This window comes from Cyanistes caeruleus, chromosome 19, assembly GCF_971803275.1.
Source record: "Cyanistes caeruleus chromosome 19, bCyaCae1.hap1.1, whole genome shotgun sequence".
NCBI classification, from domain to species: Eukaryota; Metazoa; Chordata; class Aves; order Passeriformes; family Paridae; genus Cyanistes; species Cyanistes caeruleus.
This window is the reverse complement of record NC_141719.1, coordinates 8,753,542-8,780,373: the sequence shown is the minus strand read 5'-3', so window position 1 is coordinate 8,780,373 and position 26,832 is coordinate 8,753,542. Positions and strand designations below refer to the sequence as shown.

General features: G+C 38.9%; 1 protein-coding gene across 3 annotated transcripts in view; it reads left to right on the top strand.

Moving 5' to 3' along the window:
* The window catches only part of PRKCA (protein kinase C alpha), a 135,303-nt gene that overhangs the window by 55,018 nt on the left and 53,453 nt on the right, over window positions 1–26,832 (top strand). For all 3 annotated transcript variants that reach the window (XM_086856977.1, XM_086856976.1, XM_086856974.1), the window contains exon 3: window positions 1,647–1,729. In XM_086856977.1, the coding sequence (XP_086713103.1) occupies window positions 1,647–1,729 (83 nt within the window). The remainder of the gene's footprint in view (window positions 1–1,646; window positions 1,730–26,832) is intronic.

Genomic DNA, 26,832 nt, shown 5'->3' with positions numbered 1-26,832 from the left:
CTGGAACCAAAAATACTATCTGAAAGTAAAATATGACTCAGCTGCAAGTTATGTTAATGGTAATTGCCACTTAGTGATCTTTCAGTTGGTAGAAAACAAACCATCAAAATGATAATTGCAGGATTCATTGGGATGGGGGTTGATTAACAAACGAGACAAGCAAGTGGGCAGCAGCCACCGAGCCACAGCTCTGGCTCAAGTGGAGTGGGCAGAGCTAATCTGGAATCACTGGAGCAAAACCCACTTCATTCCCTTTGCCCAAAGAATAAACATATGCCACGTCGGAAATAGAACAGTTGGAAACAATTTCTGCATGGGATACTGATGACAAATAGCTGGGAGAGAGAGAAGGGTGATTACACTTCTTTAAAGGCAGACTTAGGGGTGGGAATGAGGCCAGGCTGGCATTAATGGGATCATTAATGATGATAAGGGTGACCTGCAGGTGCACCAGGTCACAGCTCTCTTCACTGTTTATTTATGAAATAAATTCATGTGTGTTTTAAATGGGAAAGAGAAGTGTTAAAGTTGCAATGAGCTCTTTAGAACAATTTAGATAATTTAATATGTTTTCCCCTGAAGTTGGGGAAATTCAATGTTTGCAGTTGTTACACAATTCAAGTCTATTTTATTCTTGAGATGTGGGAAATAGTGTGTTTTTATGTGTTGGAAACACAGAATTTCAAGTATACAGAAAATGCATTACCCGTAGACAAACTGTGAATTACTTTTAAATCATTTCATTAAAGTATCCTGACTCCCTGTTTGATGGTGTTTATTACAAGGTTTTTTCAGTCTCAAATCTTGATTGTCTGTTTCATTGAAATGTGGACCAACTTCAAAATATCTGAACTAAGTTCAATATTGTGAAAGAACCCAGAGTGGGGGTGAAAAGCTGGAATAATGACTCTTAAAGTAAGCACCCTTGAGCAAATTGTTCCTTTGGTGTGGTTTGGAGGGACCTGTGTGACAACCTATGGCCTCCATCCCATGGCAGGAGCTTCTTTATCTCAGAAGGAAAAAAGTTCTTTGAGATCATTCATGAATTTTGAATGGGCTTCACATTGCAATCAGGAGCTAATTTTCTTTTCCCATTATCTCCTGCCATTCAGTGCTATGAGAACACTTTGTTCTCTACCACAGCCTCACTCAGAGAGAGCTCTGGTCCCTCACAGAAGTAATTAACTGGGAAAGACTTTGGATTTTCATAGAGACCTTCCCCAGGCGTGCAGGGGAACAAATCCCACACCCAAGGATGGGTTTCATTCCAGCTTCACATTCCTCACTTCTGCCTCCTGGATGCACATTGACAATTCCTGTGACAGAGCAGGATTTAGATTCAGGAAATGCAGCTTCGTGGAACTGCTCATCCCACACTGTATTTGAACACTGTGGGCTGTATTCAGCATTAAAGATTTATCATTGTGTGGAGTCTCTTGGTTTTTAAATGTGAAGGCTTATCTCCTCGTTAATCACAGGGTTTGCCTGATGTCTTGTGTCTTTATTTCACATGGGGCTCTGCTTTCTTTCATTGACTTACAAGTGAAATATTTAAGTTTTATTTTATATTAGTTACAAAATTAAAAAAAAAAAAAGGGAACCCCACCACCAACCATTCTAACTGTTGTTTCCCCTTTTTTTGCCAGTTTGCTGTTTTGTGGTTCATAAGAGGTGCCATGAGTTCGTTACCTTCTCCTGTCCTGGGGCTGACAAGGGGCCCGACACTGATGTGAGTACACTGACATTTCACATTTCACTTTGCACAGATTTCTGTTGTTCCACCCACCAGAGTGGGTTAAAAAAAGGCCTCAGTGGGTTCTTCATGACACATAATTGAGTCCAAGTGGGTCTTAACAGTTGTGAAATGAACATTTATGGACAGAAAAATCTATTTTTGGTAAGAAAAGTAAGCTTGAGTGTGTGACCAAGAATAATATCCTCAGAATGTGACAGCCCTGAGGCATTCACCCAGCCATGAATCAGCATTTTATTTTCTCTGTTTTATGCTGGATGTATTAGACATTAACAATTCTCAGAAAGGCTGGAACTTTTTCTGAGCTTTCTTTGTATCTATCTTATCTCCAAGTGTATCTTTTGAGCTGTCTCTGGTCCTTGTCTCACTGCACACAAGGATCTGTAGCTCCAGTTAAATGACAATTTCATCTTGAGCCAGCTGGCTTATTGGGTTTTTATTTTATTTTCATGTTTGAGCTAGTCTAGCAGTCTGGATACTCCCCTTCCATCCTGCTCTGTCAGTACTTCTGTAGCATTTTTGGTCCACAACCAGTTTTTCCTCTCAGCACATCTGCCTGTGTGGTGAGACACATGTGCAGGATCTTTGTGTCACCCTGCTGAAATAATAAACTGATCTCGTTTGTTCACATAAAAATAACATTTCTTTGGGTTTTATAAATCCCACTTTACAGTGAAGTAATTTAACATCTGCTTATGGGAACAATACATTCCAAGTGTTCTTTGTCTGAATGGCTCTGTTTTGTTTCTTACCACATATTCATGCTCTAGATTGTAGGCTATTATCTCCTCTGATAAAATGCACCAGAAGAATTTTCCTGCTAGGTTTTAATGAGCTTCTCATGAATTGTTTCAATATGCCAGCCAGGAGGTCAGTGAACAATATATGGGCAGAAGCCACAAGGGGTCTTGGAAAATTTCAGATATTAAAAAGTTCTCTCATTTTTAAATTTAAATATGGGGAAATGTTGAAGAACTGAGAAGAATTTTTAAAACTTAGATTTTTAAACATTTGAGTTAATTTATATTTAGGTGCAGAAGAAAAGTGCTAAAGTTAGGAGTGTAATTGCTCTGTTCAGTATCTTTTGTTTAGCTGATACAGACTTTAGTAATAAAACACTTATTAGGCAAGAGCAAGAAACCAAAATTATTCTTCATACCTTTGCATTTTTGAAAGTTCCTGTATTCTTTAAGCTTTGCAGTGAGGCATTTGGCTCTGTACATGTTGTATTACAGCTCAAGCAGGCTCTTGGAATTTGGGAGTTGTGTGTTTGAAGTGCCTTGAGCTCCAGAGAGGTGAAGCCCAGCTCAGCCCTGCATGGGTGATGTTCTCGTCCCTGATTTGTCTGGAGGTTGTTGATGGCAAAACCCCTACTGGACCCAAAATTTCAGCAAAAGTCTGAACAATTAAAGGATATCTGCTGAATTCCTCATTCTCTGAACACAGTTCAAGCAATGATTTGTAGGTATGAGCTATATACCTACATTTTCTAATCAGAAAATGATTTCTGATTTACTTTGGTCACTCCTAAAACCACAAGGAGGATAACCCAAATCTGGTTTTAGCTTGGTGCTCAGTTGTGCTGCAGGATATTGATGGAAGTTCCTCTTGATTGAGAGTTTTAGTGGTGGCATTCATGAGCAGCTCTGTTGTGTCCATAATGAATGTTTGGCTCTTGAAAGTGTTCCTGATTATTTACTTTTTTTTTGTAAAATGGCTCTTTGGGATGGTTCACTTGAAGCTGAGGAATGAGAACACACATTTGTGTGTGAGACCATTTAATTTTACTGAGAATCTTTTCGTGGTGACAGAATCTGTGGCAGGTTGTTAATGGTCTTTCATATTGCTGACTGCATTTTGTGATTTGGGTTTTTTGCCTCGGTGATTAAATAAATCAGCCTAATGCCTCCTTTCTGTATTTGGGTTACCAAATGATCATTTTCAATATTTACACAGCAGCAATAGCTCAAAAACAGTTTGAAGATTAAAAGCAATCGGAAAATAAATATGTTTTATTAGAATTGTGCTACATTAGTGGGTACTATTACACAAAGAGGATTGTAGAATATTATACTTTAATTTACTGAAATGTTTGACTATAATTTCAACCCTTTTACAATTCAGCACCTTATTCCTATCCCGATTGTTACACAAGCTTTGTTCTGAAATGAAGTGTGCTGCAAAGCTTATCATAACATTTAGCAGATTTTTAAATATTAAAACATCCTTTTCTAAATTACTTTGTGCAGGTGCACAATTAATTTGTGTACTCAAATGCTCCAGTGCAACCTTTCCATTAATTGTAAGAGTAATACTGTCATTAATAAAATTAATTTTCCAGAGCAATAATTACAATAATTATAATCATTATATACTAATAATTGTTGTGTGTCAGAATAATATTAAATTATGCTGCCCTGTATTTATATATTTTACGTTTGTATATTTTATATACATTGTACATTTTATATTACATTTTAATATAAATGAATCAGTCCTTGCAAAACAATGCCTTAATAAAGGTGAGTGTAAAAGAGGAAAGCTTAAAATGAGTCTCTTCTTGTTTTCCTCGTAATTGTTGAAATGTGAGGTTAAAATATCTGTGTCTGTGCCAAAAGGAAAATGATACTTGGGAATAAAGTGCTCATCCCTGAGTGGCAGTGCAGGGATGGTGTCTGGGGCACAATGTCCTCTTGCAGTGAAACAAGAAGTCACACGATCAAAAAAAAAATGGAATATTTCCTTATGACTTGGCAGGGTGTGAGCTCTGGTATCTTAGCAAAAAGCAGCTCAGGAAGTTGTTTTCCTGCTGGCTAACAGCTCTCTGGAGCTCAAACAGAAATTACTCATTTCTCTTCATGGCCACCTCTCCATGGTGATGCTGTTGAGTAGAATTGAACAGCTCCTGCTGCTGGTGCCCTCCAGAGTCACAGGAAGCATCATCTCCACTTCAGGTGCTTGGTAATGTTCTTAAAACTATTTGAAGTCATAGATGAAATACTTAAAACTTGGATAAATTAGTGTAAAAATGTACAAGCAGCCTCCAAAATGAAGTGCTTTATTAAAATGTGTTCAATATTAAGAGATAATGGGTCAGTTTCTTGAAAATTGAGTTAAATATTTGTTTTCTTTGTTAATGGAATTCAGTGACCAGAAGATGTCTTTGTTATATATTAAAATGTTCCTAATTGCATGCTGCATATAATTTAAAACCCTCAAGCATTAATTTAAATTGTTCTAGTGTATTATGTTTAATTTAAATTGTTCCAGTGTATTATGTTTTTCAGTACAAGTCTGTAAGACTTTGAGTGCACAAGAAAGAAGTCACAGATTGTGGCCTCTGGATCAGCACTATTTCCCTTTCAGATTATAACAGAGAATCCAGGAGAGGATTATGAGCAAAATAAATAGAAATTAAAAAGTGATAATTTAAATGAGAGTGAGTGAACTGTGACAGGATGTGAAATCTGACTGAACTTGGTGAGTTTTTAGTCTTTAAGCACCTAGGAGAGAATGGATGGGAAGATCCAGATGTGTCCTTACGTAAAATCAAACAGCAGAACCCTCTCGTCATTGCAGGGTAGCTGAACCCAGGGATGTCAAAGGGGACATATTTCAATTTCCAAGTTATTATCCTCTTGATACTGAAATTATTTGGGAGCTTTATTATCTTAAGCACATTGGAAAGCTCAGTGTGAGTGTCCACAGCTGTGAGGTTCTGTGGGATGCTGCAGGAGTTGGGTGTTTTCATCAGTGGGTTGGATATTGGGATAATGCAGTTCTAGAGTACAATATTTCAGATTATTTTTTTCCTGTGTGCTAAGATAGAATTTATTAAAACAAAACAAAAGAAATCACCTGCAATAGGAATAAAAAATAGAAAAAGCAAAACTAAATAATAAATGGTATATGATCATGAAGACAGTGCTTCAGAAGAAGCTGAAGCAGGACTTTGAGTGGGTCATAATCTCACTGCTGGCCACCCCTGACACAAAGGCAGAGACACAGCAGAAATTCTTACTCTGATTTTCAGGGAGATGTTTTATGTTGAATTCTGCAGCTCTTCGTTTGGAATTTGGGAAAGAACTAAAGTGTTAAAGGGCTTCCAAGCACCATCTTTGAATATTTTTTTTGTCTCTTAAACTGTGATCAGGTCTCTCGAGGGCAGCTTGTGGCAAGGGACAAATAACTCTGTAACAGTGCAAGTTTTTGGCTGTGCTGATTGGGAACTGCTGCAAGGGGCTGCCAAAAGAAAAAATAAAGAAATTTTTCATGGGGTTCCCTTCTCTCCACAGTGATGTGGATATTCCCTGAGTCCTCCGTGGGGAGATGGGACATGAGCCCTGTCATGCTCCACTGGGATTTTCATTTTATGCTTTCTGTGATTCTAGAGCTGGGAGGAAAAAGATTGACCCTTAAAAATTCATGTGCTGGGGGACCAGTGGGAAAGTTTAATTGAGAAATGCTGATGTTCAGAGTGGCAGCAGTGGGTTGGGTTTGCCCCGAGGCTCAGGGAGTGCTGATGTCCACATTTGCTGCACTATTACACTGCTCGTTTGATGGCTGGGGCTCTGAGAGAAATGATTTGAAGAATCACCTCTGTACTAAGCCAGAATAAATTAATATAACTGGTCTGCCCTGGAGGGTTTAGGTGTCCTGACTAGATTTCTTTTTCTGTTCAGTTCCAGGAAATCCTGAAATATTTTTCTTTCCTTTTTCCATTTTATTTCCCCCACTGGCATTTAATCATGTTTCTAGATCATATTTACATGTAGGAAGCTGGTTTCAGAGTGGAAAAAAAGAGTTGCTTGACTGGTCTAGGGAATTAAAAATACCAAACCAAACTCATGAGAAGAAAAGGCAGTAACTGAAAGCAGAGTATTAAGATTTACTGTAGAACTAGTTAAAAAGGGATTTTAATCAGAAAGCTTTGCAGTTTTTCTCCAAGGATAATGAAATGCAGCAGCAGGGCTTGTCTGATTTGCTTTTAATTCTGTAGTAGTTTTTTATAATGGAAAACAACTGTTATAAATGTTGGACATCTTTGAGACTGGAGCAGCAACAAACATAATTTGATAAAACATTATAGAATCTTAGAATCACTTTGATTGGGAAGGATCTTCAAGATCATCAAGTCCAGTCATATGTCACTGAGGGTTAGGGGGCAGGTTTTATTGTTAATCTGAATTTTATGTAATAGGAAATCTTGTCCCAGAAATACTTTCTTTTTAATTAAGATGAAAACCTTCCTGCTTCATCACAAAAGATACACAAATGCAGGTAGACCTGGAAGAAACAGTTCACTGTTTACCAGATTAACAAAAGTGTTCTATTTAAATGAAGCCTGTAGGAATTTTAGGAAGTGATTCTTAAACAGCTCTGATGCAATTTTTCATTGCATACCCTAAAAATAAAAAGCCCCTCTATTTACAGATTAAGGAAACAACTCAATGTGTTTGGTTTCTAATTGTGATAATTATTAGACATTATTAGATGCAGGCAGTAGGTAATATTCCTAATAAAAAAGCATTACAATGCAAACATACTTTTGTCAAAATAATTGCTATATTATCCCTGCCTTTTCCCCAAAAGCATGTCCTAGATAACAAAATCAGTATGATCACAGTCTATCCAGTAAGTGATACTGAAGGAGCTAAAAATTTTTGTTCTTTTTGCTATTTATGATAAGTACTTTAAAACAAATTGTACAGAACAGCAAGATAATTTTTCTTATGAAAATAAGCATTTGCTTTCTTGTGGTTACCCTGACTTTTAAATCTCTGAAGAATATCCAAAGTGGCTGATGGAGAAATAAAGGTTTTGTGCCTATGGTTTTGACTTCAAAGTCCTAAAATTTAATCAAGGGAGAGAGTTGCTTGGTTTCCTGATGTTTTAATTGTTTTTTTTTTCCAATGATGCTATGTGACAGTGGCTCATTACAAAGTGTGGTTACACTGACAATGAAATTCTCATTTGAACAGAATCAGTGCAGAGGTAAGATTCTTTATAATGGAAGGCAGAGAAATTAAAGAAGGAAACCTGCCCAAAAGGGCTCTGTGTATACTGAGAATATATTGAGCTCATTTTCCTCCAGCCCTGGGAGGAGTTTCTGGTCACAGGTTCATGGAATTGCCCATCCCTGCAGATGCTCTCCTAAATGTCTTCTCTTAAGTAGCTGCAAGCGGCTGCCCAGGTTACATGAAAGCAGTTCTTGTGCTGGAATGTGTTTGAATTAATCATCCCCCAAGAAAACATGGGTATCTTCTATTCCTAAATTAAAGCACAGGCTCCTTTTATTGCAACTGAAATGGCTTTTTGCTACAGTGAACAATCCTCAGCAAAACCAGAATTCAATTACAAAGGAACAGGTTCATGAACTTTTATAACTGCTGGTAATTCCCACCTTTTCCCTGTAACCCAAACTGGCTCCGTGTCCATCTGCATGGAGGAATTTTCCAGTGGTGTTGAAAGGAGCTGTGTGAATCCTCTCCTTGAACACCCCATGGGAAGGAAATCCATGGTGGGTGGCTGCCTGCTCAGTGTGTGTCTCCAGAGGAACATCTGCTCACATCTCCCACTGCAGCACTTCAGGCTCTCAGCTCCTGGAGTTTGTGCCTGAGATGCTGGGAGTGCAGTTTAGATTTTTTTCTTACAGCCTCTGAGATTTGAAAATTCATAGCTTTTTATTTATAAAGAATATATTTTTTTATTTTCCCAATCCAGAACAGTGCAAGGGCTGAATAGCTGTATCATAAAACTTAGACTTTATATTCTTCTTTCTAGCTATTTCCTGTGCAATGTATAATATAACATAGGTGATGCTGCTTAAGAGTTAATCACTGAACAGAGCTCTGCTGAGACAGTTAGGAAATGTATATAAGTGATGAACCTAAAAATATCCCTGATTTTCACAAGTTAGCACTGCAGAACAATTAGGCAGTGGGACTATAAAAGGAGAGCTCTCAGCTGAGTTGTTCCCATTAGTAAAAAGAAATCTTTTAGATAGGATGCAGTTTTGGTGGCAGCAACTCCTTGGTGCTGATTCTCACCATTTTCTAACTCCCCAAATTGAAGTTGGCATGATTCCAACAGCACTTATTTTCCAATTGTTCAGAGTATATTGAGTTTTGTGCAGTTTGGGTTGATTTTCATTATTTCCTAGTTATCTTCTAGTTTCCCCTCGGCAAAAGTCTGTCATGTCAATCTTTAAACTCTGTGCAAAATGTGCTGATATTTGGGTTTGGGGAGGAAGAATGCCTAAGAATTACTAATAATCTGTTTTGTTTCATGAGATATCATGTGTAAAATGCACCATAGACATTTCTATCAGGTTCCACCCCCACAACTATATGGGTTTCAAAATAAAATAAGTAATTATGGCACACTGAACTCGGTAGCTAGAAGAGACACAGACAGACCACTGAGAGAGCCTTGCAGAATTCTGGCAATTTTTAGCACTGTCTGTTTGTTGAGGTGGCAGTTCTTGAACCAAAATTAGCTTCTGTCTTAATTTGGAATAAAAGAAGTGGGCTACTTTTGAAAAGCACTGCAGATCCCATATGCTCCAAGTGATGTTAATGTGTCAGCAGAGAGTGTCCCCATCTCTGGGAACTGCTGGGGCTCTGTCCTTGGGGCGCTGGGAGAAGTTTGCTGATCTCTGCTGAGTCGGTGTGGTCTCAGCTCCTTGCTGTAAATCACAGCTCCAGGGAAGCTCCTCTGGGGGTGGGGAGGAAAGAACAACCTGTGCTCTCAGGAAGGAGCAAAGCTCTTTTATCCAGGTGCTTTGGGCCTGGAACAGAGCGATGAGAGAGGGAGGAAAAGCAGGGAGGGGAGGTGGGGACATCCTGGCTGGGAAGGGAGCAGCTGCCACCCTCTTCCACTGGAGCTCCATTTATCCATCAGGTGCTGGGAAAGCATCAAGGAGCTCTGCATGAACAAGAAGAACAGTTTGGTTCCCTTCTTGGGCATTGCTCTTGTATTTTCTAATTTTCACTGTCCATTATTGGGGTCATACTCTGAAGAGATCCAAACAGCTCACAGATTTTTCTTCAGCCTTTAGGAAAGATAGGATTTGTCTTGAAGTAATCAGTGATCTCAGGGAACTTGTATTGAGTGTTGCCTTAATAATCTGTCATTTTACAATTGAGCTGGTTTTTCTAGAAGCCCAATGAAACTTGATGCAAACAGATTTTAAGGCAATGGTGCATTACCTGTGCTGAAAAACCAAATCCTGGTGCTTCTGTTGAAGTTAACACGATGCCAGTCATGGCAAATTATGATTCTCTTCATAATTTGATTTTTGCTGTTCCCTTGCAAATAAATTAACTGTGGCATGGCCTGTGTAATTAATGAACGTCAGTCCTTAAAGTACCAGTGATCAGTGCTGAGCTCATAAACTAATATCATAAATTCTGCTAATGAGAACTTAATTGATGGAAGAGTCAGAGATTGATTTATTCCTTTGCCTTTCTGTCCCTGTGAGAAGGGTACCTGCTGCACTGAGGATGAAAGAAATGTCTCAGTGTTGGGAAAACCATTGTAATCTGTATCAAAGCACCTTCAGGTCTGTTTCTATGGCAACAGGAGCATCAGACCAGCAGAGAACGGACCAGAAAGGAGATAAAAGCCTCTACAAAAATAGTTGTAAGAAGTGTCTGCATAGCTTTGGCTACTTTTCTTTCTTTTTTTAGAAAAGAAAAAGGAAAAAAAAAAAAAAAAGCCCAGAACTTGGAGTTTTTGAAAGCTGGTTATTATAGTTATTTAGGTTAGACACTATTGACAATGAAGGATTGGTAGAGTGTAGTAAATTATTAACTTCAGGGACATTAATTAAAGAGTTTATAAAAAAGAAAGTCTTAAATATAAACTTAATAGAAACACTATCATTTTTTTTAAGTGATTTCTAGGTAACCCCTCTTGCAAAGGTATTTTCTGAACATTAAGATCTTCATTCTTTTTTATGAAAGTTATAACAAGATGAGAAATGATCCATCTTCAGTCTGCAAATAGCCTTTTCTCCTATCCACCTAATTGCTTTATTATCATTAAATTGTGCACTTGGTGTCTAATTACAGTGATGGGAATTGTAAATCACAGACTGGGAGTCCATGGGGTCAATATTCTTTTTCTTTGTGTTGCCGGAGATTGGGTAAAAATATGTGAAAAAGGAATAAAAAGCTTTTCCCTCCATCTTTTAGATGGACTATGGTCATTCCAGTGGGAAAAGTGGGCTGGGAAATCACAGGCAGATGCAGTTTTAGAGTCTGATTTCTTGCAATGAAAAGCAAATTATGATTGATTGGACAGGGATTCCAGTGAGCACCAGAGAATGGTTCCTTTTAGCGTGTTTGTACAAGTAGAGATGTATAAAAATTCTGATATACCCTGTCCAAAAATAGGATAAAAAGCAACCTGACTGCAGCCATGAGGTTTGAGGGAGTTGGGAACAGACGGGCATGAGAATATATAGAAAACCTATGTTAAATAGGCCATGCATAAATACATGGGATCTTTGTGGAGAAGGTTCTTAGTTTCTTTGTCCCAAGTTTTATTCTAGAATATTTTTTCCCATAGAATTACTTGAAATATGGGATTATCCCAATTTATTTTTTCCTTCCTGCAAAAATTATTTGCGTTTAATTAAAGATAATTTGAGTCCTAAAATCTTACCATGCAGCAAGAAGAAGACCTGGGTGTCCCTTATTATAAATAGCTTTGTGAAATTCTTCCATAGACAAAATCCATCTTCATTTTCTAAGGTTTGTATTAGTAGCCACAGATTGACATAGTTATGAGCAGAGATGTTGGATTGTTAAATCTGAAGTCCTATTCCTCAATGCATATGAATGGAATTCCCTTTTTTTGAAACTATATTAAAGGCTTTTTACTTCCCTTGAGAAAGAAAAACAAGAATTTTAATAACCAAAGGCTTTGATTTTTGTAGTTATCCTCAAATTTTTAGGTTTTTTTTTTTTTGTCATGTTGATCTTGTTCTACCAAAATTCAGTTGTCAGTTTTGATATTTAGTGTAGTCAATACTCTGCTTTAATACCAAATAGAACAGGAGTCAAATACCTGGATATTTTTGACTTGGGGAGCAGCAGAATCAAAAAAGATAGAAGGATAGTAAAAAAAACAACAACAAAAAGCCCAAACCCAGTAGAAATAAAAGCAGTCCTGTAACTTTTAGGAGAAATGTATAAAATCCCTCAGAGTTTTGTTTGACATCTGCTACTTGTCTCTTCATGTGCCAAGAGCATGATTGGACCATTCAGGAAAATAAAAAGATCTCTGCAATCAACAGACTTTGTTCAATATTCCTGCAAAAAGGGGACTCTCCACAAATAATATGAAAGACTTTGGTCAAACACAAATAGGTTTGTATTTAACATGTTTTATTTAGAAAGCTGCCCACACAGAGGTAAAATTAAGAGAAATAGAACACACTTCTTATTTTTATTTGCTGGAAGCTCATTATAGAAGAGAGGGGTAGAAAATGTTCTATTCTCCCATTCCAGACTAATCCTTTGCTCTTCTCTGAGAAGGTGCAGCTGTTTACTGATCTTACAAGCTCAAATCAAATCAAAGTGGTTCCCAGAGCTTTGTGTTTGGCAGCAGCAAAGCCTCGGGGTCAAACGAGGAGACAGCACCAGCACAGACCCCGACTCCTCCAGGCTCCTCACGAGGAGCTCTGGATCTAAATCCAGTCACTTTAGTGACATAACAGCCCAGAAATGGCTCCTCTAATAAAAGTTTATTTTCAAGTAGTTCTAAAATAAATGAGTTAAAAAGCTGAGTTTTATTTTCTCTCACTGCAGCTGCCCTCACGCTGCATTTCATTTTCCTGTCGCTCTCCCCTCCCTCAGGTTCATCACTGCTTGTTTTGCCAATACTCTTGGGATACACTCCAAGAATTTGGGTTATTACTCACTGCAATAAAAGACCAATGCATCTTAATCAATACAGCCTTCCAAAAATTAAACGTTTTTCTGAAGTGAGGGTTCAAAAGGATCACATTAAAAATCAAGTTCCTCTTCATAAGTAGCAGATTATTTTGCCTTCTGAGAACGTCACGCATGAAGGTGTCTGGAATATGAGATTTATTTTTTTTAATTAAGGCCTTTTGGCAAAATGTGCCCTACTCTAAAGGGGATATGGAATTCCTCATCCATGCAAGGCAAGCATGTGCACACAGATATTTTTCATTTTCCATGCTCATTAGTGTCAGTGTTCCCCAGCAGAGCCAACAGGAGCTGCAAGGAGGCACTTGGTGCTTTTGAAAATTAGGTTAATAAATCATCAACACCTGATGTGGGAGTTTGTGAGGGTGTTCTGTGCTGTTTGAAATACAAGATACTTGCTATTTGCACTGGATTTTTGTTATGCAGTTGTGTGTCTACTCCTGCATAAACACCACCATGTATATAAAAGTATTTATGGCATATATTTATTTTAAAAACGCTGCAGTTCCACAAATACCTGGGTGGCAAAAACCTGCAGTACTGAAAGCTATGTGGCTCAGCATTCCAGTTTTAGGAAATCACTTGTTTGTCAAGGGAAAACTCAGCAAAAACGTGAACTGCTCTGGGTTGTGCGGGCCAGCAGCTGAGTTTTCTGCATGTTCTCCATGCAAGGTACTGCTTTGGAAATGTGGGGAGTGAAGAGAAATTCAGGGAAAGGTCTGGGAAGCAGTGGGTTTCCAAGCATTTCTAACATTAGTACAAAATTTGCATCTGAGTCAGTGGGAGTCTTTGGTGCTTAATGAACTGTGCTTGATTTACAAACTTGGTATTTAAACTGTTTCTTTAACGCAGAAATAAAGAGTGTGTGAGATTTACAACTGCAAGGAAAACGAAATAGATGCCAGATAAACTGTGCTGCATCCATTCTGCTCAGAGCCCTCAGGAAAACGTGGATTACACAGAAGTGTTCAGTGCATTTCCTACAAAACCCCAGGCAGGAAGAGCTCTGCCTTTGGTGGTGATGGCACCAACTGCTGTAGAAACGATAGGGAGTGATGCCTATAAAACCAGATAAAAAATTTATAGTTCATTTAGTAGGAAATGGAATTTGAGATGCTGCCGTGGGTTTAGGGTGACCTTCTGCAGTCCTTGGGATTTAGGAGATTCGAATAACCACAGCAAGGAGAAATTTCTTCTGCAGGGGAGGAACTGGGATCTCTGTTCCTGCAGTCACCACCATCAGCTGGGCATTTGCTGCAGTTTATTTGAGTAAATGTGCCCATCATCCCCATCTATTTTGCTTAAAATACAGAGCTCTGCAGTCACCCCATCTTTTTTTTATAAGCTTTGCAGCTTTTATATATGTTTTATTCATTGTGATTAAAAAGAGGTGGAGTTGTAAATAAGGCCAGTGGCAGGAAACTGTTGGTTCAAAAAGCTTCCTGGAATAATAATTTCAAAAAACAGACTAGAGAAAACAGCTTCAACTGGATTTCTCCAGTCTCCCCAGCCTTGTGCAAAATCATCTGAGTACAGCCAGGTTTTAGTAGAGTGTTAATATTATTCTAACTTAAAAGATGATAACTTGAAAGTGAAGTCTGTCAATAAAGGAAGAAAACAAAGAGGTAATAATCGAAAAAACAAAGGAAAAAAGGAATTATGTCCTTGCTAATGATAGTCCATAATTAGATCTCCTTAATGGATGGGTAGAATAATCTATTTAATTGTAACTATAGTTTGTGATAGATTACTGTGCCTTATTATATTAAGTCCCTGTAATGAAAGAACCAGCATTATTTTTGTAGTAAATAAATGTTTCTCAGAATGTATTTTTCAATTTTCTCAATTTACTCATCATTTATGTAGAGTACCATGAAGTTTTTCCTTATCCTTTCTAATGGGACTAATCTTTTCATCCTTTGAAATAAGTTGCCCTAATTTCTCAGTTATGCAGCAAAGGTTTTGGCCTTACATATTTTCAAATATATGCTTTTATTTAGTGATTTATCCTTCACTGGCAAGTTGAAATGTTCTTTATCTACAGCCTAATTAAACTAAACCATATACCATCTGTGTCTAGTTCAATTAAAACAAATTGGACAGATTGACCTCCTTAATACTCTTTAAAGCATTTTATTAGTCTGCAGAGTCCCTTCAAGATAACTTGTTACCTCCTGAGACAATACTTGCTGTCTGCTTGAAAAAAGTTGGGGGGAAAATGCCAGTCTGCATGAAAATGATAAAAAAAAAAGTTCCTCTTTCCATTTAAAACCAAAGAAAAGAGTAAAGCCCCTGTGGAGGTACATCAGTGTGGAGTCCAAGCAGCCTTTGACATCCTCCTTTAATGGGCATTTCTCCTCAGCTTTTATTCTCTTTTAGGACTTTGCTTTTCCTGGTTGGTTGGTTTGTTTTCTTTGGGCAGGTAAGGGTGAAAGGACCAATTTTCCACAAACAGTAACAAAACTGCTCTTACTATAGACAGAATATTTTACTTGGCCAACAGAAATGTTCCTTATGTATCTTGACAAATGCTCCATTCTGTGCTCACAATGGGGAGATGTGAAAGTCCTGACATATTTCAGTATTTCCTCAGTAACTTTTCTAATGATAATTAATGGTGTTGAATTATTTCAGTAAATCAGTGCTTTAGTTGGTGTCCTAAGTTCTATTCCTACCCAAGTGATTTCTGGGCATCTGCTCTTGATAAACAGCAGAAGATAAAATCAGTAAAGTGTGGGGACTGCTGATGCATTTTAAAGTTACGACTTGCCTTCACTGACCGTGGTGATCAGATGTAATAGTTCTTTTCCTCTCCATGTAAAATGAAATATGATTTTTGATTCTTCTGTTGTGATTAAAGGGATTGCACTTTAGTGGATGTTGATACTTTTAGGTTATTTCAGTGTTCATTTGCTCTCTTTTAATTCAGTTTTTAACACGGTTAAAAACACAAACAACAGTTTAATACAAATATTTTTAATTGTTTGTTTCCCTGTTCAGCCTTGACTCTGCCCTCACCCTGCAGGACTGCTCAGGAACTCCTCCTCAATACAAACCCCCTGTTTCCCCCTCTCTGGCCATGCACCTGGTGCTTCATTTCTTGCTGGGAATTGTCTCTGTAGAAGATGCTGCCAAAGTGTCTTCATTAAGTGGCTGGGAGAAGTTTTGAGTAATTGAGCACCTTTCCTTCAGATGATAAAATCATTTTGTTCAGAAAATCATTTAGATTTTCTTTTAATGGCCTTCAGAGCTCCTTTGCAGCTCTCTTGGAGGAGTGAGAACTGTTGAACACAGCAATGTGCTCAGGTCTTGTCGATAGGAATGAATTTGCTGAGATTCTGATACTTCTGTTATTCATATGAACATATTTATTTCTGTGTTCATCCAGGAGAGCGAGTTAAAAATGGAAAACAGAGCAAAATTTTTCTTCTTCAGATAAATGAGTTGTAAATAACTCTTCATCAAACTTAAAGAACTGTCAGTTTCAAGCAAACATTTCTTTAATAGCATGGTTGAGACTAAAGCACTTTGTGTCTCTTGCTGCTTTACTCAGTTGGGTTTTCCTTTGGGATATTCACTGCCCTGACCTTGCATAAACTTGCTGCTTCCAGAATATCCTCTGTGATCATATACTGAGATGCTGAGACTGTGCAATAAAATTTCATAACTTTCTTTAAAACTCATTTTAATGATCTTTTAAAAGAAATTGAATTATTCTGGAAAAAAAATTTAAAAAAAAAGGAAAAATATTTTTGTTTGTAATACAGAACAGCAGAGAAGACAAGCAATAATCTTTGCTGGCTATTTGGGTGATTCAGTGAAGGCTGACTGAGCATCTGTTAAGCAATTTGAAGTTGGAGACAGCTACAAAATTCATCATCCTGCACTAAAGAGGAAAGTTTAATTCCATTGTAAATATGTAAGATATAAATTTACTGAAGCTCTGTGTTACTGTGAGTAAATTGAGTTTGAATTCATTAAGAACTTTGATTAAATCAATCATCAAGTCAGTAATGAATCATTAGCAAATGCAAAAGCAGGCTTTCAGTATTAACCCAGGTTTTGTTGAGGCTTTGCTGGGTGTTTCCTGCCATTGCCTCTTATTTCTAATTTTTGGGCTGATTTGGGGAGGAAACTGCCTATGTCATGTCAGGACACTCAGTGCATCCTCCAGGCTGGATTTTTCCTGTTAAACCATGTCAGAGCAGAGCTTTCACCCTCTGCTTTGTCCTCCTGAGGTTTCCCCACGAGTCAGGAGCTGTTTGTGTTTGTGCTGAGCGGTCCCTGAGGCTCTGCAGCCCCGGCACCCCAAACTCCCCAGTTCAGCACACACCTCCAGCAGAAGGACCTTTACCCACAGGGGGTTAAAATTGGTGATTAGACACAGAGGAATCGAGTCCTGCCTGGATGGAGAGAATTGCCACTCTCCTCAGCTCGGATGGGTTCTGCACTCCCTGCTCTGCACAGCTCTCTCTGCCCTCACTGAGCACCGTGGAAATAAAAGCTCTCTCTTCTCTGCCTCAGGAAATGTTTATGGGGATGACATTTTCCAGTTGGAGATTTGGAGAAGAAGGTTTCTGGTCTCTGATGTTATCTCAGTTGGTTGGAGCCAGGAACACCAAGGTTATGTTTGATCCCTGTTTGGGCCCTTCCCCTTAGAGTGGGACTCGGTGATCCTTGTGGGCCCTTCCACCTCGGAACATTCTGTGATTCTCTAATCAAGAAGAAACCCAATCCCTTCCTTAACAAGGGCTCCACTTGGGTTATTGCAGTGAGATAATTTCAGGCATTTATTTCAAGGCCATGTGAGAAGACTTTATCTTTGAAAGACACCAAATATTTAAAATGAGTGTTCTAGGAGGCCCTGAATTCTCAAGGGACGGATTAATAACTTCAAGCTAAAATATGGCAAAATAAAAAAAAAATATATTCCAATACGGTTTTTTGTCTCCTTAAAATAACCCAGCTGTGAAACTGGAAGTATGTGGTACTAAGTGTTCTTTGTTCAGAGTTTAAAAATAATTCAAAACCCCAGGGATCTGGAAGCAGATGTCTGCTTCAGGAATCATAAGGCCCCAAGAATGGGCGTATCTCCTTGTCAGCATACTGATTTCAGAGTCCTGTGGCACCCATCAATTCACTGAAAAAGTTTCTTTTTCCAGCAGTTAAAAGTTCATTTTCAGAGATCAGGGGTGTGGTGGTGGTTTTCAAATTTCAAATTCTGAGTGCTTGGGATAATCATTGCTCCAATCTGATCCAGCATCCTCAGCTCTGTCAAACAATCATAGAATGGTTTGGGTTGGAAAGGAAATACACAATATTTATGTATTTATATGTTCATAGAAGTAATCCAAGCCCTATAGAATGGTGCAAAGAGAACCTGCTCTTCCCATTACTTACTGTGACATCTCCAAATTTCTGCTCCACTTTTACTGTCTCTTATTTCTGTTCCTTGTTCCTTTGCCACATTTTCTCCCCAAACAATCCTGTCACATTCAGGGACTCCCTCTCTGAACAGAGGGGTTGTGTTTCAAATCAATATTGCCATTTAACCCTGCATTTCCAAAGTAAATCACCATTTTATTGGAGTGGCTACTCTAAACTCCCCATTTCATGGTGCTGTGGGCATGATAAGTTAACTGGTAATATGTGAGCACAAATATATATTTTATCAAGGAGCATTAATAGGAAGCTTTAGGTTAAGGATTTTTGTTTCTTTTTCATTAACACCAGACTAATACTTTCCTGTAGTGTTTTTCATCCACAGCTCTTGTCGTTGTTCATTTGTTAACCTGCAGTTTATGGAAAGACAGTTCACTGCAGAGGAGGTTTCAGACATGCAGTCTTAGCTCACAAACATTCAGCATTCATACTTTAGGCTGTATTTCAGTCCATACATTCAACATTTCTTTATTTAACAGAGAAAGCTTTGCTTTTACAAAGTATTTCCCTGGTTTACTTTGTCTGACTAGACAGGAGAACGTTTTTCTGTTGGGTTTAATATACTTGTTCCGTGCAGTTTTGGGGCAGGCAGAAAAGAAACTGTGTAATTGTGTTATGTTAATTACATTCTGTGTATTTGTTGAGAACCAATGCTTTTACAAGAAGTGGGTTGCTTATTCTCTGTAAAATCAAAGCTTGGTTCAGTAGAAAACCTGTTTTTCTAAACTGAGGCCTCTCAACTATGGCATATTAAAAAGTTAAGTCCCACAAGGTTGAATATTTTAAGAGACACTTGAACATACCTGTGCTGATAGTGAGTGTTGGGGCTGAAACCTACAAAAGCCAGGCTAAAAACATGAAATTGTTCACTCAGAAGGTTGAGCTGCACCTGGAGCAGAAGTCAGAGTGAGTGGTGAAGGTATTGATGGAGTGGCTGGTAGGTAGAGGAAAAATGATCAGCCAAGTGCTCAGATAAAGTCACTTGTAGAGCTTTAAATCTGTATTTTATTAACCTCTCTCACCACCCATGGATCACAAGCAGACAGTGGGGCCCAGCCAAAGTACTGCTGGAGCTGGAGTGCAGTAATGGAACCGTGTCATATATAATTGGGAAAAAAAAAGTGCACAGATGTGGGACTTCAAATTAATATCTCTCCATCACGAAAACTGCTTGAGTTTTATTTATGGAGCTCTTGGGAATTGTTCTTTTTGCAGGGTGAGACCTCAGGTGTTTTTTCTTTCTAATCTATAATGCGGTGTCATACAAGAAATAATAAGGAGGAGAAAATCTGACTCACAGCATTTGTATTTATCTGTGAAATAAGTGGCTCAGTGGTGTTTGCTGCACCGGTAAATGTCATATTTGATCAAACCTGTTGTAATTCTTTCTCTTAGTCATAGGTATGGACTGGTTTGCTGGTAGAGGACTGTCAGTTGCATAATGTAAAATCTCTGGGAAATAGTTTGGTGCCTGCCAAATAGAATTATTTTGTTATTGATTTGAAAAAAAAGAAGGTGGTGGACCTTTATTTTGCATTTTTTAAATTTATTTTTGAGGGTCTAGAACAGTGGTTAACTGCAAAATCATCCCAAAAAAGCCCCTGGCTATGCTGGTACAGCTTCTGCTCTGGGAATCTGATGTGGCATGTCAAAACCCAGGTTTGCTGTGACCTTTGAGGCTGCCCAGATCACTCTGTGGGGAAGATTTCCACCGTGTCTGGCATTGACTAATAACTTAACTGGATTGTGCTGAACTGACTGGTGCTGTTTTCTGTTGGACAATTTATTTTGCTGGTTGACAGGCTGAAAATTTACTCTTTTTCTGAAGAACTTATTGAAAAAAAATGTTCTTGCTGTGGTAATAAAACATGTCTAAATGCTTTAATAGAGCATTTACAGATCTTTCACATAATACAGAGATGAGAGCGTGCCTGTCTGTATAGGGAAAATTCTGTGCTTCTTTCAGGTGCTTCCCCATTAATAACAATAATAACAATAATAATACAGCATAGAGCTGTGTTTATACTTCATGTACTTAAACTTCTATTAAGATAACAGCTTTTCTCTTGATGTCGTGTTCCTGCTGCAGAGTAGCCTCATTTGTTTTGCCTGACAGGAAATATGTAAAAAAATAAAAATAATAGCACAAGACCATGCTCTGTCACACTTAAAGTAGCCGTGGGAGTTGAATGGAATGAGACTTGATAAATTAATGATGCTGAGTGCTGAAGGCAAATGGGGAAGTGATGAATGGAAGGAGAGAGGTGCCAGTCTCTGATCCTGTGATTGATGAGCCAGGCACAAAGGTAATGGCAGAAACTGTGGGCAAGGCGAGAAGGCAGTGAATGAATTTAAAGAAAATTGGTGAATTTGGGACTAAAAGTTACAGTGGCTCATAGAGACACATTTGTTTCAACCACTTTGAAAACCATGTTTAGTTTAGGGGAGGTAATATAATTTTCTAAATACTTAACATTTTCATTACTTTTTTTAATGTTGTAACCATGTTTCATCTTACTGCAAATTTAATCTGACTTTTCTAACTGATATTTATCATGAAACTACATTTTTGTTTCAGTTTGAACTGATCTTATTTCTGGGCTACAATTTATTTTTTTCTTAAATAATGCACTTTTATAGATTTCTGTGCCAGATGCAGTCGATCACAATCAGCTGTGGGATTTCTTGTGGTCTGGACTTTTGTCACCTTGCTCACAGTAACCCAGGGCAGGTTGTTTAATATTAAGTCAAAGCCTGTTGCAGTGCTGGGGGAGAAACTTAAGGCACAACAATAATTGGCACAGGTGCAGGAAAAGTCTGTCTGGCCTGGGAATTGGGTTGGATTTGGCTTTGATTACATGTCAGAGTAAGTCCACGTCAAGGTGGGTCAGACTCTTGCCTCGTCCCAAATGCACACTGAGATGGGGATTGCTGCTGCTCTGGATGCAGCAGAAATGCTGAATTACTGGGGGTTGGTGATGTTTCTGGTACCAGATAAATTCATTTCCTTTTGATGAAGGGCTGTTAGAAATTCTCAGATTGGAGTCAGAGATCTCCAGAGCGTGGCCTTTCCTTCCACAGCGACTCATTTGCAGAAAATGGTTGAGCAGCTCGTTCTCAGCAGCTCCAGCCCTGCAGTGCAGCCAGAATAATCCTCATTTGTGGGGCAGAATCCCTGCTTGTAGAATGGATGATCTCTGCCTCGTGGCTGCACTGAGGTTTGCCCTTCCATAGCTCACGTCCCCCATTATTTGTCTGGGATTAATCCCAAGGGTGGGAGGTGCAAAGTCAGCGACCACTTTTGGCTTCAAAAATCCGTCACATTCCAAAGGCACCTGCAAAGGCAGAGCCTGCTGGAGCAGAGAAGTGCTTTGTCATTGTTCCTGCCACTGTTTCAAGGCGTTAAAGCTGGCCATAAATCTCAAAAAAGGGCAGTGGAGAGAGCTCTAATAAAAATCTAAGCTGCCTTAACACTCAGGTATGATCGTGAGCAAACAGGAACATCCAAAATGTGGGAAAGAGGTTGAGATGTTGATTTTATCTGGATTTAAAAAGAAAAAAGATAACTTTGTGCCGGGTATTGTTTTGTTTGCACAACCCCTCCATGAATTTGATGGAGATGCCCTAAATCTGAGTGGAAATGCAGCAGTCACATGAGGCTTAGCCCTACACCTTTGTTCTCTCCACCTGCTGAAGTTCATGGATTTCCCCTGTCCTCTCTGGTCAGACACTTCATGTCCTGCATCAGAGGGACTACAGTAACATTTTGCACCATGATTGCAGCTCTGTTGTGCAAAACCCCTGATCCCTGTTCAGCACGGGGAATAAAATGCAGTAAAATACTATATCTGCTTGATGAAGCTCATCTTTGGTTTATTGGGACAGATGAAGCATTTCGTGCAAACTTAAAATCCATCAATTAATTAATTTTTATAAAAACCAAAGGCCCAGTGAGAAACAATGAACAGATTTTTTCCCGAGTATTAAATTCTCAATATAAGCTGTAACAGAAGGATTTATATTAGTATTAAGCTTTGTCATGCTAATTGCATTATGTTGCTATCTAATAACTTAGATTATACACATTGTAAAAGTATTATGTGAAACCATTGTTTGTCTCTGAAATGTGAAAGTTCATCTGGAGGGCACACATTATTGTTTCCTTGGGTTTGCCTCATGTAATGGTGAGGACACATTTTCTGTAATGAAGTGAATTTTCTTAAGGACCCCTGAAATTGTAATTTCTGTCTGCTCCTTTATTAATATTTACTTTGCATTTAGGTTTTTCTATCTTGTGCACAGAGAGCAGTCAATCATGGAAGCATTTTTCTCCCAGGGTTTTATATTTAGTTTAATCTCCAACTAAAAAAAAACACCTCCAGCTGCTTCTTGATCGGCTGTGGATGTCCAGATTGTTGCCAAAGTGGCCACCACAGAAGGAAGGACGGACACCTGGATGCCACCAGTGATGTCCATGTGGTCCTACAGGCCCAGCACCTGACCAGTGTTGCCAAAACTGGGTTTCAAAGGTGTTTTCTTTGCTCCTCATGTCAGTTTTCTACGTGTTTATCATAGCAGATTTTTCTTTCAGCAGGATTATTATTATGCAATTCTGCTTGTACCTGGGATTAATTTTAATAATTGTTTTTGATGCAGCCTTACAAAGGCTTAGCTGGCAGTGCTAGAATAAGCCTCTGTTAATCTGTAGATTGGTATTATAGAGGAAAAACGGTTTCTTTTCTTCTTCTTTTAAAAAATGACATTACTTGCAGATGAGGAATAATGCCCTTACTCTGCTGCCATCCGTGCAAGCAATTTTCCTGGGTGCCTGTTGTAATCCTGATAAACATTGCCCTGGAATACCTTTTATGAATAGAACATAAGATCTTTCCAATTTTTTATTTCCTCTGTGGCAATATCAGCCAGCAGAGCGCCCAGCTAAAGGCTGAATGTGAGTGATAAATGATGCAACCAGCAGACAAGTGTCCAACCTCGTGTTGGCAAATTAATTACAGTTGTAATTACCGTTGTCATTGCAGGGACTCCCGATACGTGTTTGCTGACTGAATTTTGTGAAATGAGGGTAGAGCTAAAATAACACAATTTTCCCTCTTTTTTTGCAAAGAGAACAAAAAAAGCTATTTATTTATTAAAGCTTTTTATATATTTTTTTTTATTATTATTATTTTTTTTTTGTCTGTTGCTCTTGCATATGCGTTTTCTGGATAAAACAGACCTGGCAGCACTCAAGAGGGTGAACTTTAGCAATGATGGATGACAGGCACAGCAGCATTTAGGACACCATAAATTTGCACTGGCTGGGAGCTCTCAGGCCAAGGAGGAGGAGGAGGAAAGAGGAATGTGTGCTGAAGAGTCTTACTTGACCTGTGAAATGAAGAACTGTTACAGACAAGGATTCTTGGAGAGTTTGGCTGTGGTTTTTAGTTTCTGTTCACAATAACGAGGAGAGCAAGGTATTTATAGAGCTTCATGGTGCCCTGGTGTAGGTGAACACTGCAGTGTTTTCTGCAGTGAGATCTTCATCATCAGAGGCTCCTCTGAGGGATCTTCTTACCCACAAAGTGATTTCTGACAAATAAAAAGTAGGAATCCTTTCCCTTCCCTTTTTGTTGGGAGCACTGTGCCAGCAAAACGCTTCTGTGCAGGCTTTCTTCCAAACTCAGAGCCTTCAGTGTAATCTGGGAAGCTCCTTTAGCATCAACAGCCTTGAGAAAAACACCCTCATTAAAGAAGGAGAAGGAAAAATGCTTATTACTAAAATTTGTGTCCATGGATTGGTTTTGGGATGGGCAGACTTGAAATAGCTGGGGAAGGAAGTTGCCATGCTACTAAATGGTTTGGGGAAGGCTTTCTGTATTTCCTTTTTTCTTCTCCCCTTTGAAGAGGGCAGAGTTAATTTCCAGACATTAAATATTTATAGATTTCATTATAATTCATTGCTAAATGCTGTGAGGACTTTTCCTGATGCTGTGAAGCAGTTCAGATTCATCCAGCCTTTGGAGCAACGCAGCGATGGCAGCCCTGAGGAAATCCTTCCAGGGCTCCCTGCACTCCTCTGATGTGATTAAACAGTCCTTATTGTGTTCAGATTTTTGATTAGAAAACCTGAAAAGGGTCAAATTTGACTCAAGGGACAGATTTGTGTCAGTTCTTGTTTTTAATCTGAGTGTGCCCTCAACTGTGGTCCCAGTGAAACACTTTCCTCCCTGAGGGTGGCATTGAATTTTGGCTTTAAAACACAGAGCTGCCAAATACTGGCAGATCAGGAGCCTGTGCTAAAAGCCCATCCTGCTTTCAGGGGCTTTACTGGGCACTGTTAACTTTTTTTCCCGGTTCCAATAGTGTTTGGTGAATTTTTAATTGGCTGATAAATAGCAACTGCTACATTGGCATGGAAAAATGTTATGGGCCAGACAGCTTGGCTGGGATCTCTGCCATTGTAAGGTCAGGATCTGAGTGCTAAAGCATGTCAGAGCATCTTGCACATTCACTCTCAGCTGCCTATTTATGTTTTATACAGAGGAGTAGGATTAGTGACTTTTTACAAAGAGAAATACTGACTTCCCTATAGAAAAGATCCCAACTGTTCTATAAATACCACCGAGTCTGATGTCTGTATTTCTTGGTCTGCAAAATTTAATGTGCTTGAGTTACTTTTCTGAAGAAGGGTTATTTAGACATATGGAAAAACATCTGTTCCATGCAGAAATAAATAGTGTTTGAGTGGTTATACAATGTAAAAGACCATCCAAGGACTCTGTGCCTGAGCATCTCCCATGGTGTGATCGTGGCTATGATTTATTGAGAGCAGCATTTTTCACACTGAGCTGTAGATTTGGAGATAAACATATTTGAATCAAATCCTTCAATCATTGATGGGATTTGTAGGTAGAGATCACTCATGGAATTTTTGTCTCTGGAGGACAAAATTCTGCCTGGTTTATAGGTGGTAACGTTCATACCCCTGAAAACACAGAGCTGAGATGCAGAACAGAACGGAGACATGGGGGTTTAAATTATGCATATTTTACCCTCCCTCCTGCCTTTATTTTGGTGCTTAACCAATGTATAAAATATCAGGCAAAAAATGAATTATTCAGTGAGTAACTTTGAAGGCAATTTGCTCGGGTGTTTCAGATTCATGTCTGTCTAATAAAGTTTGTCAAATGGAAAGCAGCAGGCCACCCCACAGGTTCTTCTGTGAGGGAGCTGTTGAGTTGTGAAATTCTGACTGATTCTGAACCAAAAATTTCTCAGACTTTTCAACAAGCACTGTTTCTGACTTCTTTTCTTTTTTCCCCTCAGTTCAGCACTGTTTTGCCATTGTACTAGAATAAACAGATGGGTCATTTTGTAAAGGGCAGGAAAATTTTAAAATGTATTTATTAGCTTGTGTGTGATTGACAGGGATGTGATACCTGCTGTGAAACATCAGTGCAGGATTCCAGTGGAGTCTGTCCAGAGAAATAGCCATGCATGTGCCAGTTCTTAACTTGAAATGAAGGTAAAGGAGAAATGGAGAGCTCTGGGGAGTGTCTCACGGGATGTTCCCTGATTCTGTGTAATTCCCTGGGACAGACCAACTTCTCCTTGGATTTCCTTCTCACTGTGCAGGGAACACCCTCCTGCAGCACTCAGTTTCCACAAACAAATCTGTGCAGCAGTTAGTGGGGTTAGCTTCAGCTTTTGGACCATGTGCTGGTGTATATATGGATGCTGCATGTTCCCAGACATAAAAATGTCTTTTCTTGGAAATCTGCTGGAGCGTGCAGCTGCTGCTGTGGGAGGTGGGAAGAAGAGAAGGAGCGATGTAAATAGGTGGGTAAGGGTTTAGTGAGAACAAGTAAGGTGTGCCTCTATAAATTGGTGGGTTCTTCACCATTTTAGAGGGGAAAACGGAGGAGGAGTGGGAAATGTAAACCAGTTATTATTCAGGGCCTTGCATACTGAATCAGCTCAGAGGCAAAGGCAGCAGCTCAGCGAGCTGCATTCCTTACCTGCGCTCACAGCGCCGCTCCCACTGCGCTCTGGGATGTTTTTTGGCAATTCAGCTCTGGATTCTGGGCTTGAATTTATCACTTAACAATTGTAAAAAACTTCATTCGAACCACCTGAGAGAGGAGTAGCCAAGGGCAGGTTTGGCTTTACAAACAAAAGCTGGAGTTTCGTTTGGTTTTGCCATTGGCTGTGGTCAGGAAGTTCAGGGTCACAAAGACTCTGAAACTTTAATTTACCAACAGTGAACTTCATTTAGGGCTGTGATTGCTTCCTAAAGGCTGGCTGGAGCCAATCCCATTTCCCCCTGAATTCTTGGATCAACATTCATGCAATTCCCTGTAGGAGCAGCGTTCCAGCTCCAGCACATGTTGAATTGTTTGAACTGATTCCTCTGCCCTCAGGGTCACCATTTTTGCAGGGAAATGGGGCATTTTAGATGATATTGGTTTTCAGCCTTTACCTCCTTTCCTTTTCTGTTTAAGGGAATGATATGAGCTCTGGCTGAGGATAATGAGGAAAAAGTTGTATCATCTCTATCATGAGCAAGTTGGCCAGTAATGAAATATTTAAGAAATGATGGGAAGGTCTTGTACTCAAACATACTGAAATATTTAAGAAGGATTGAGAAATTATTGTACAGAAGTATATTAATATAGA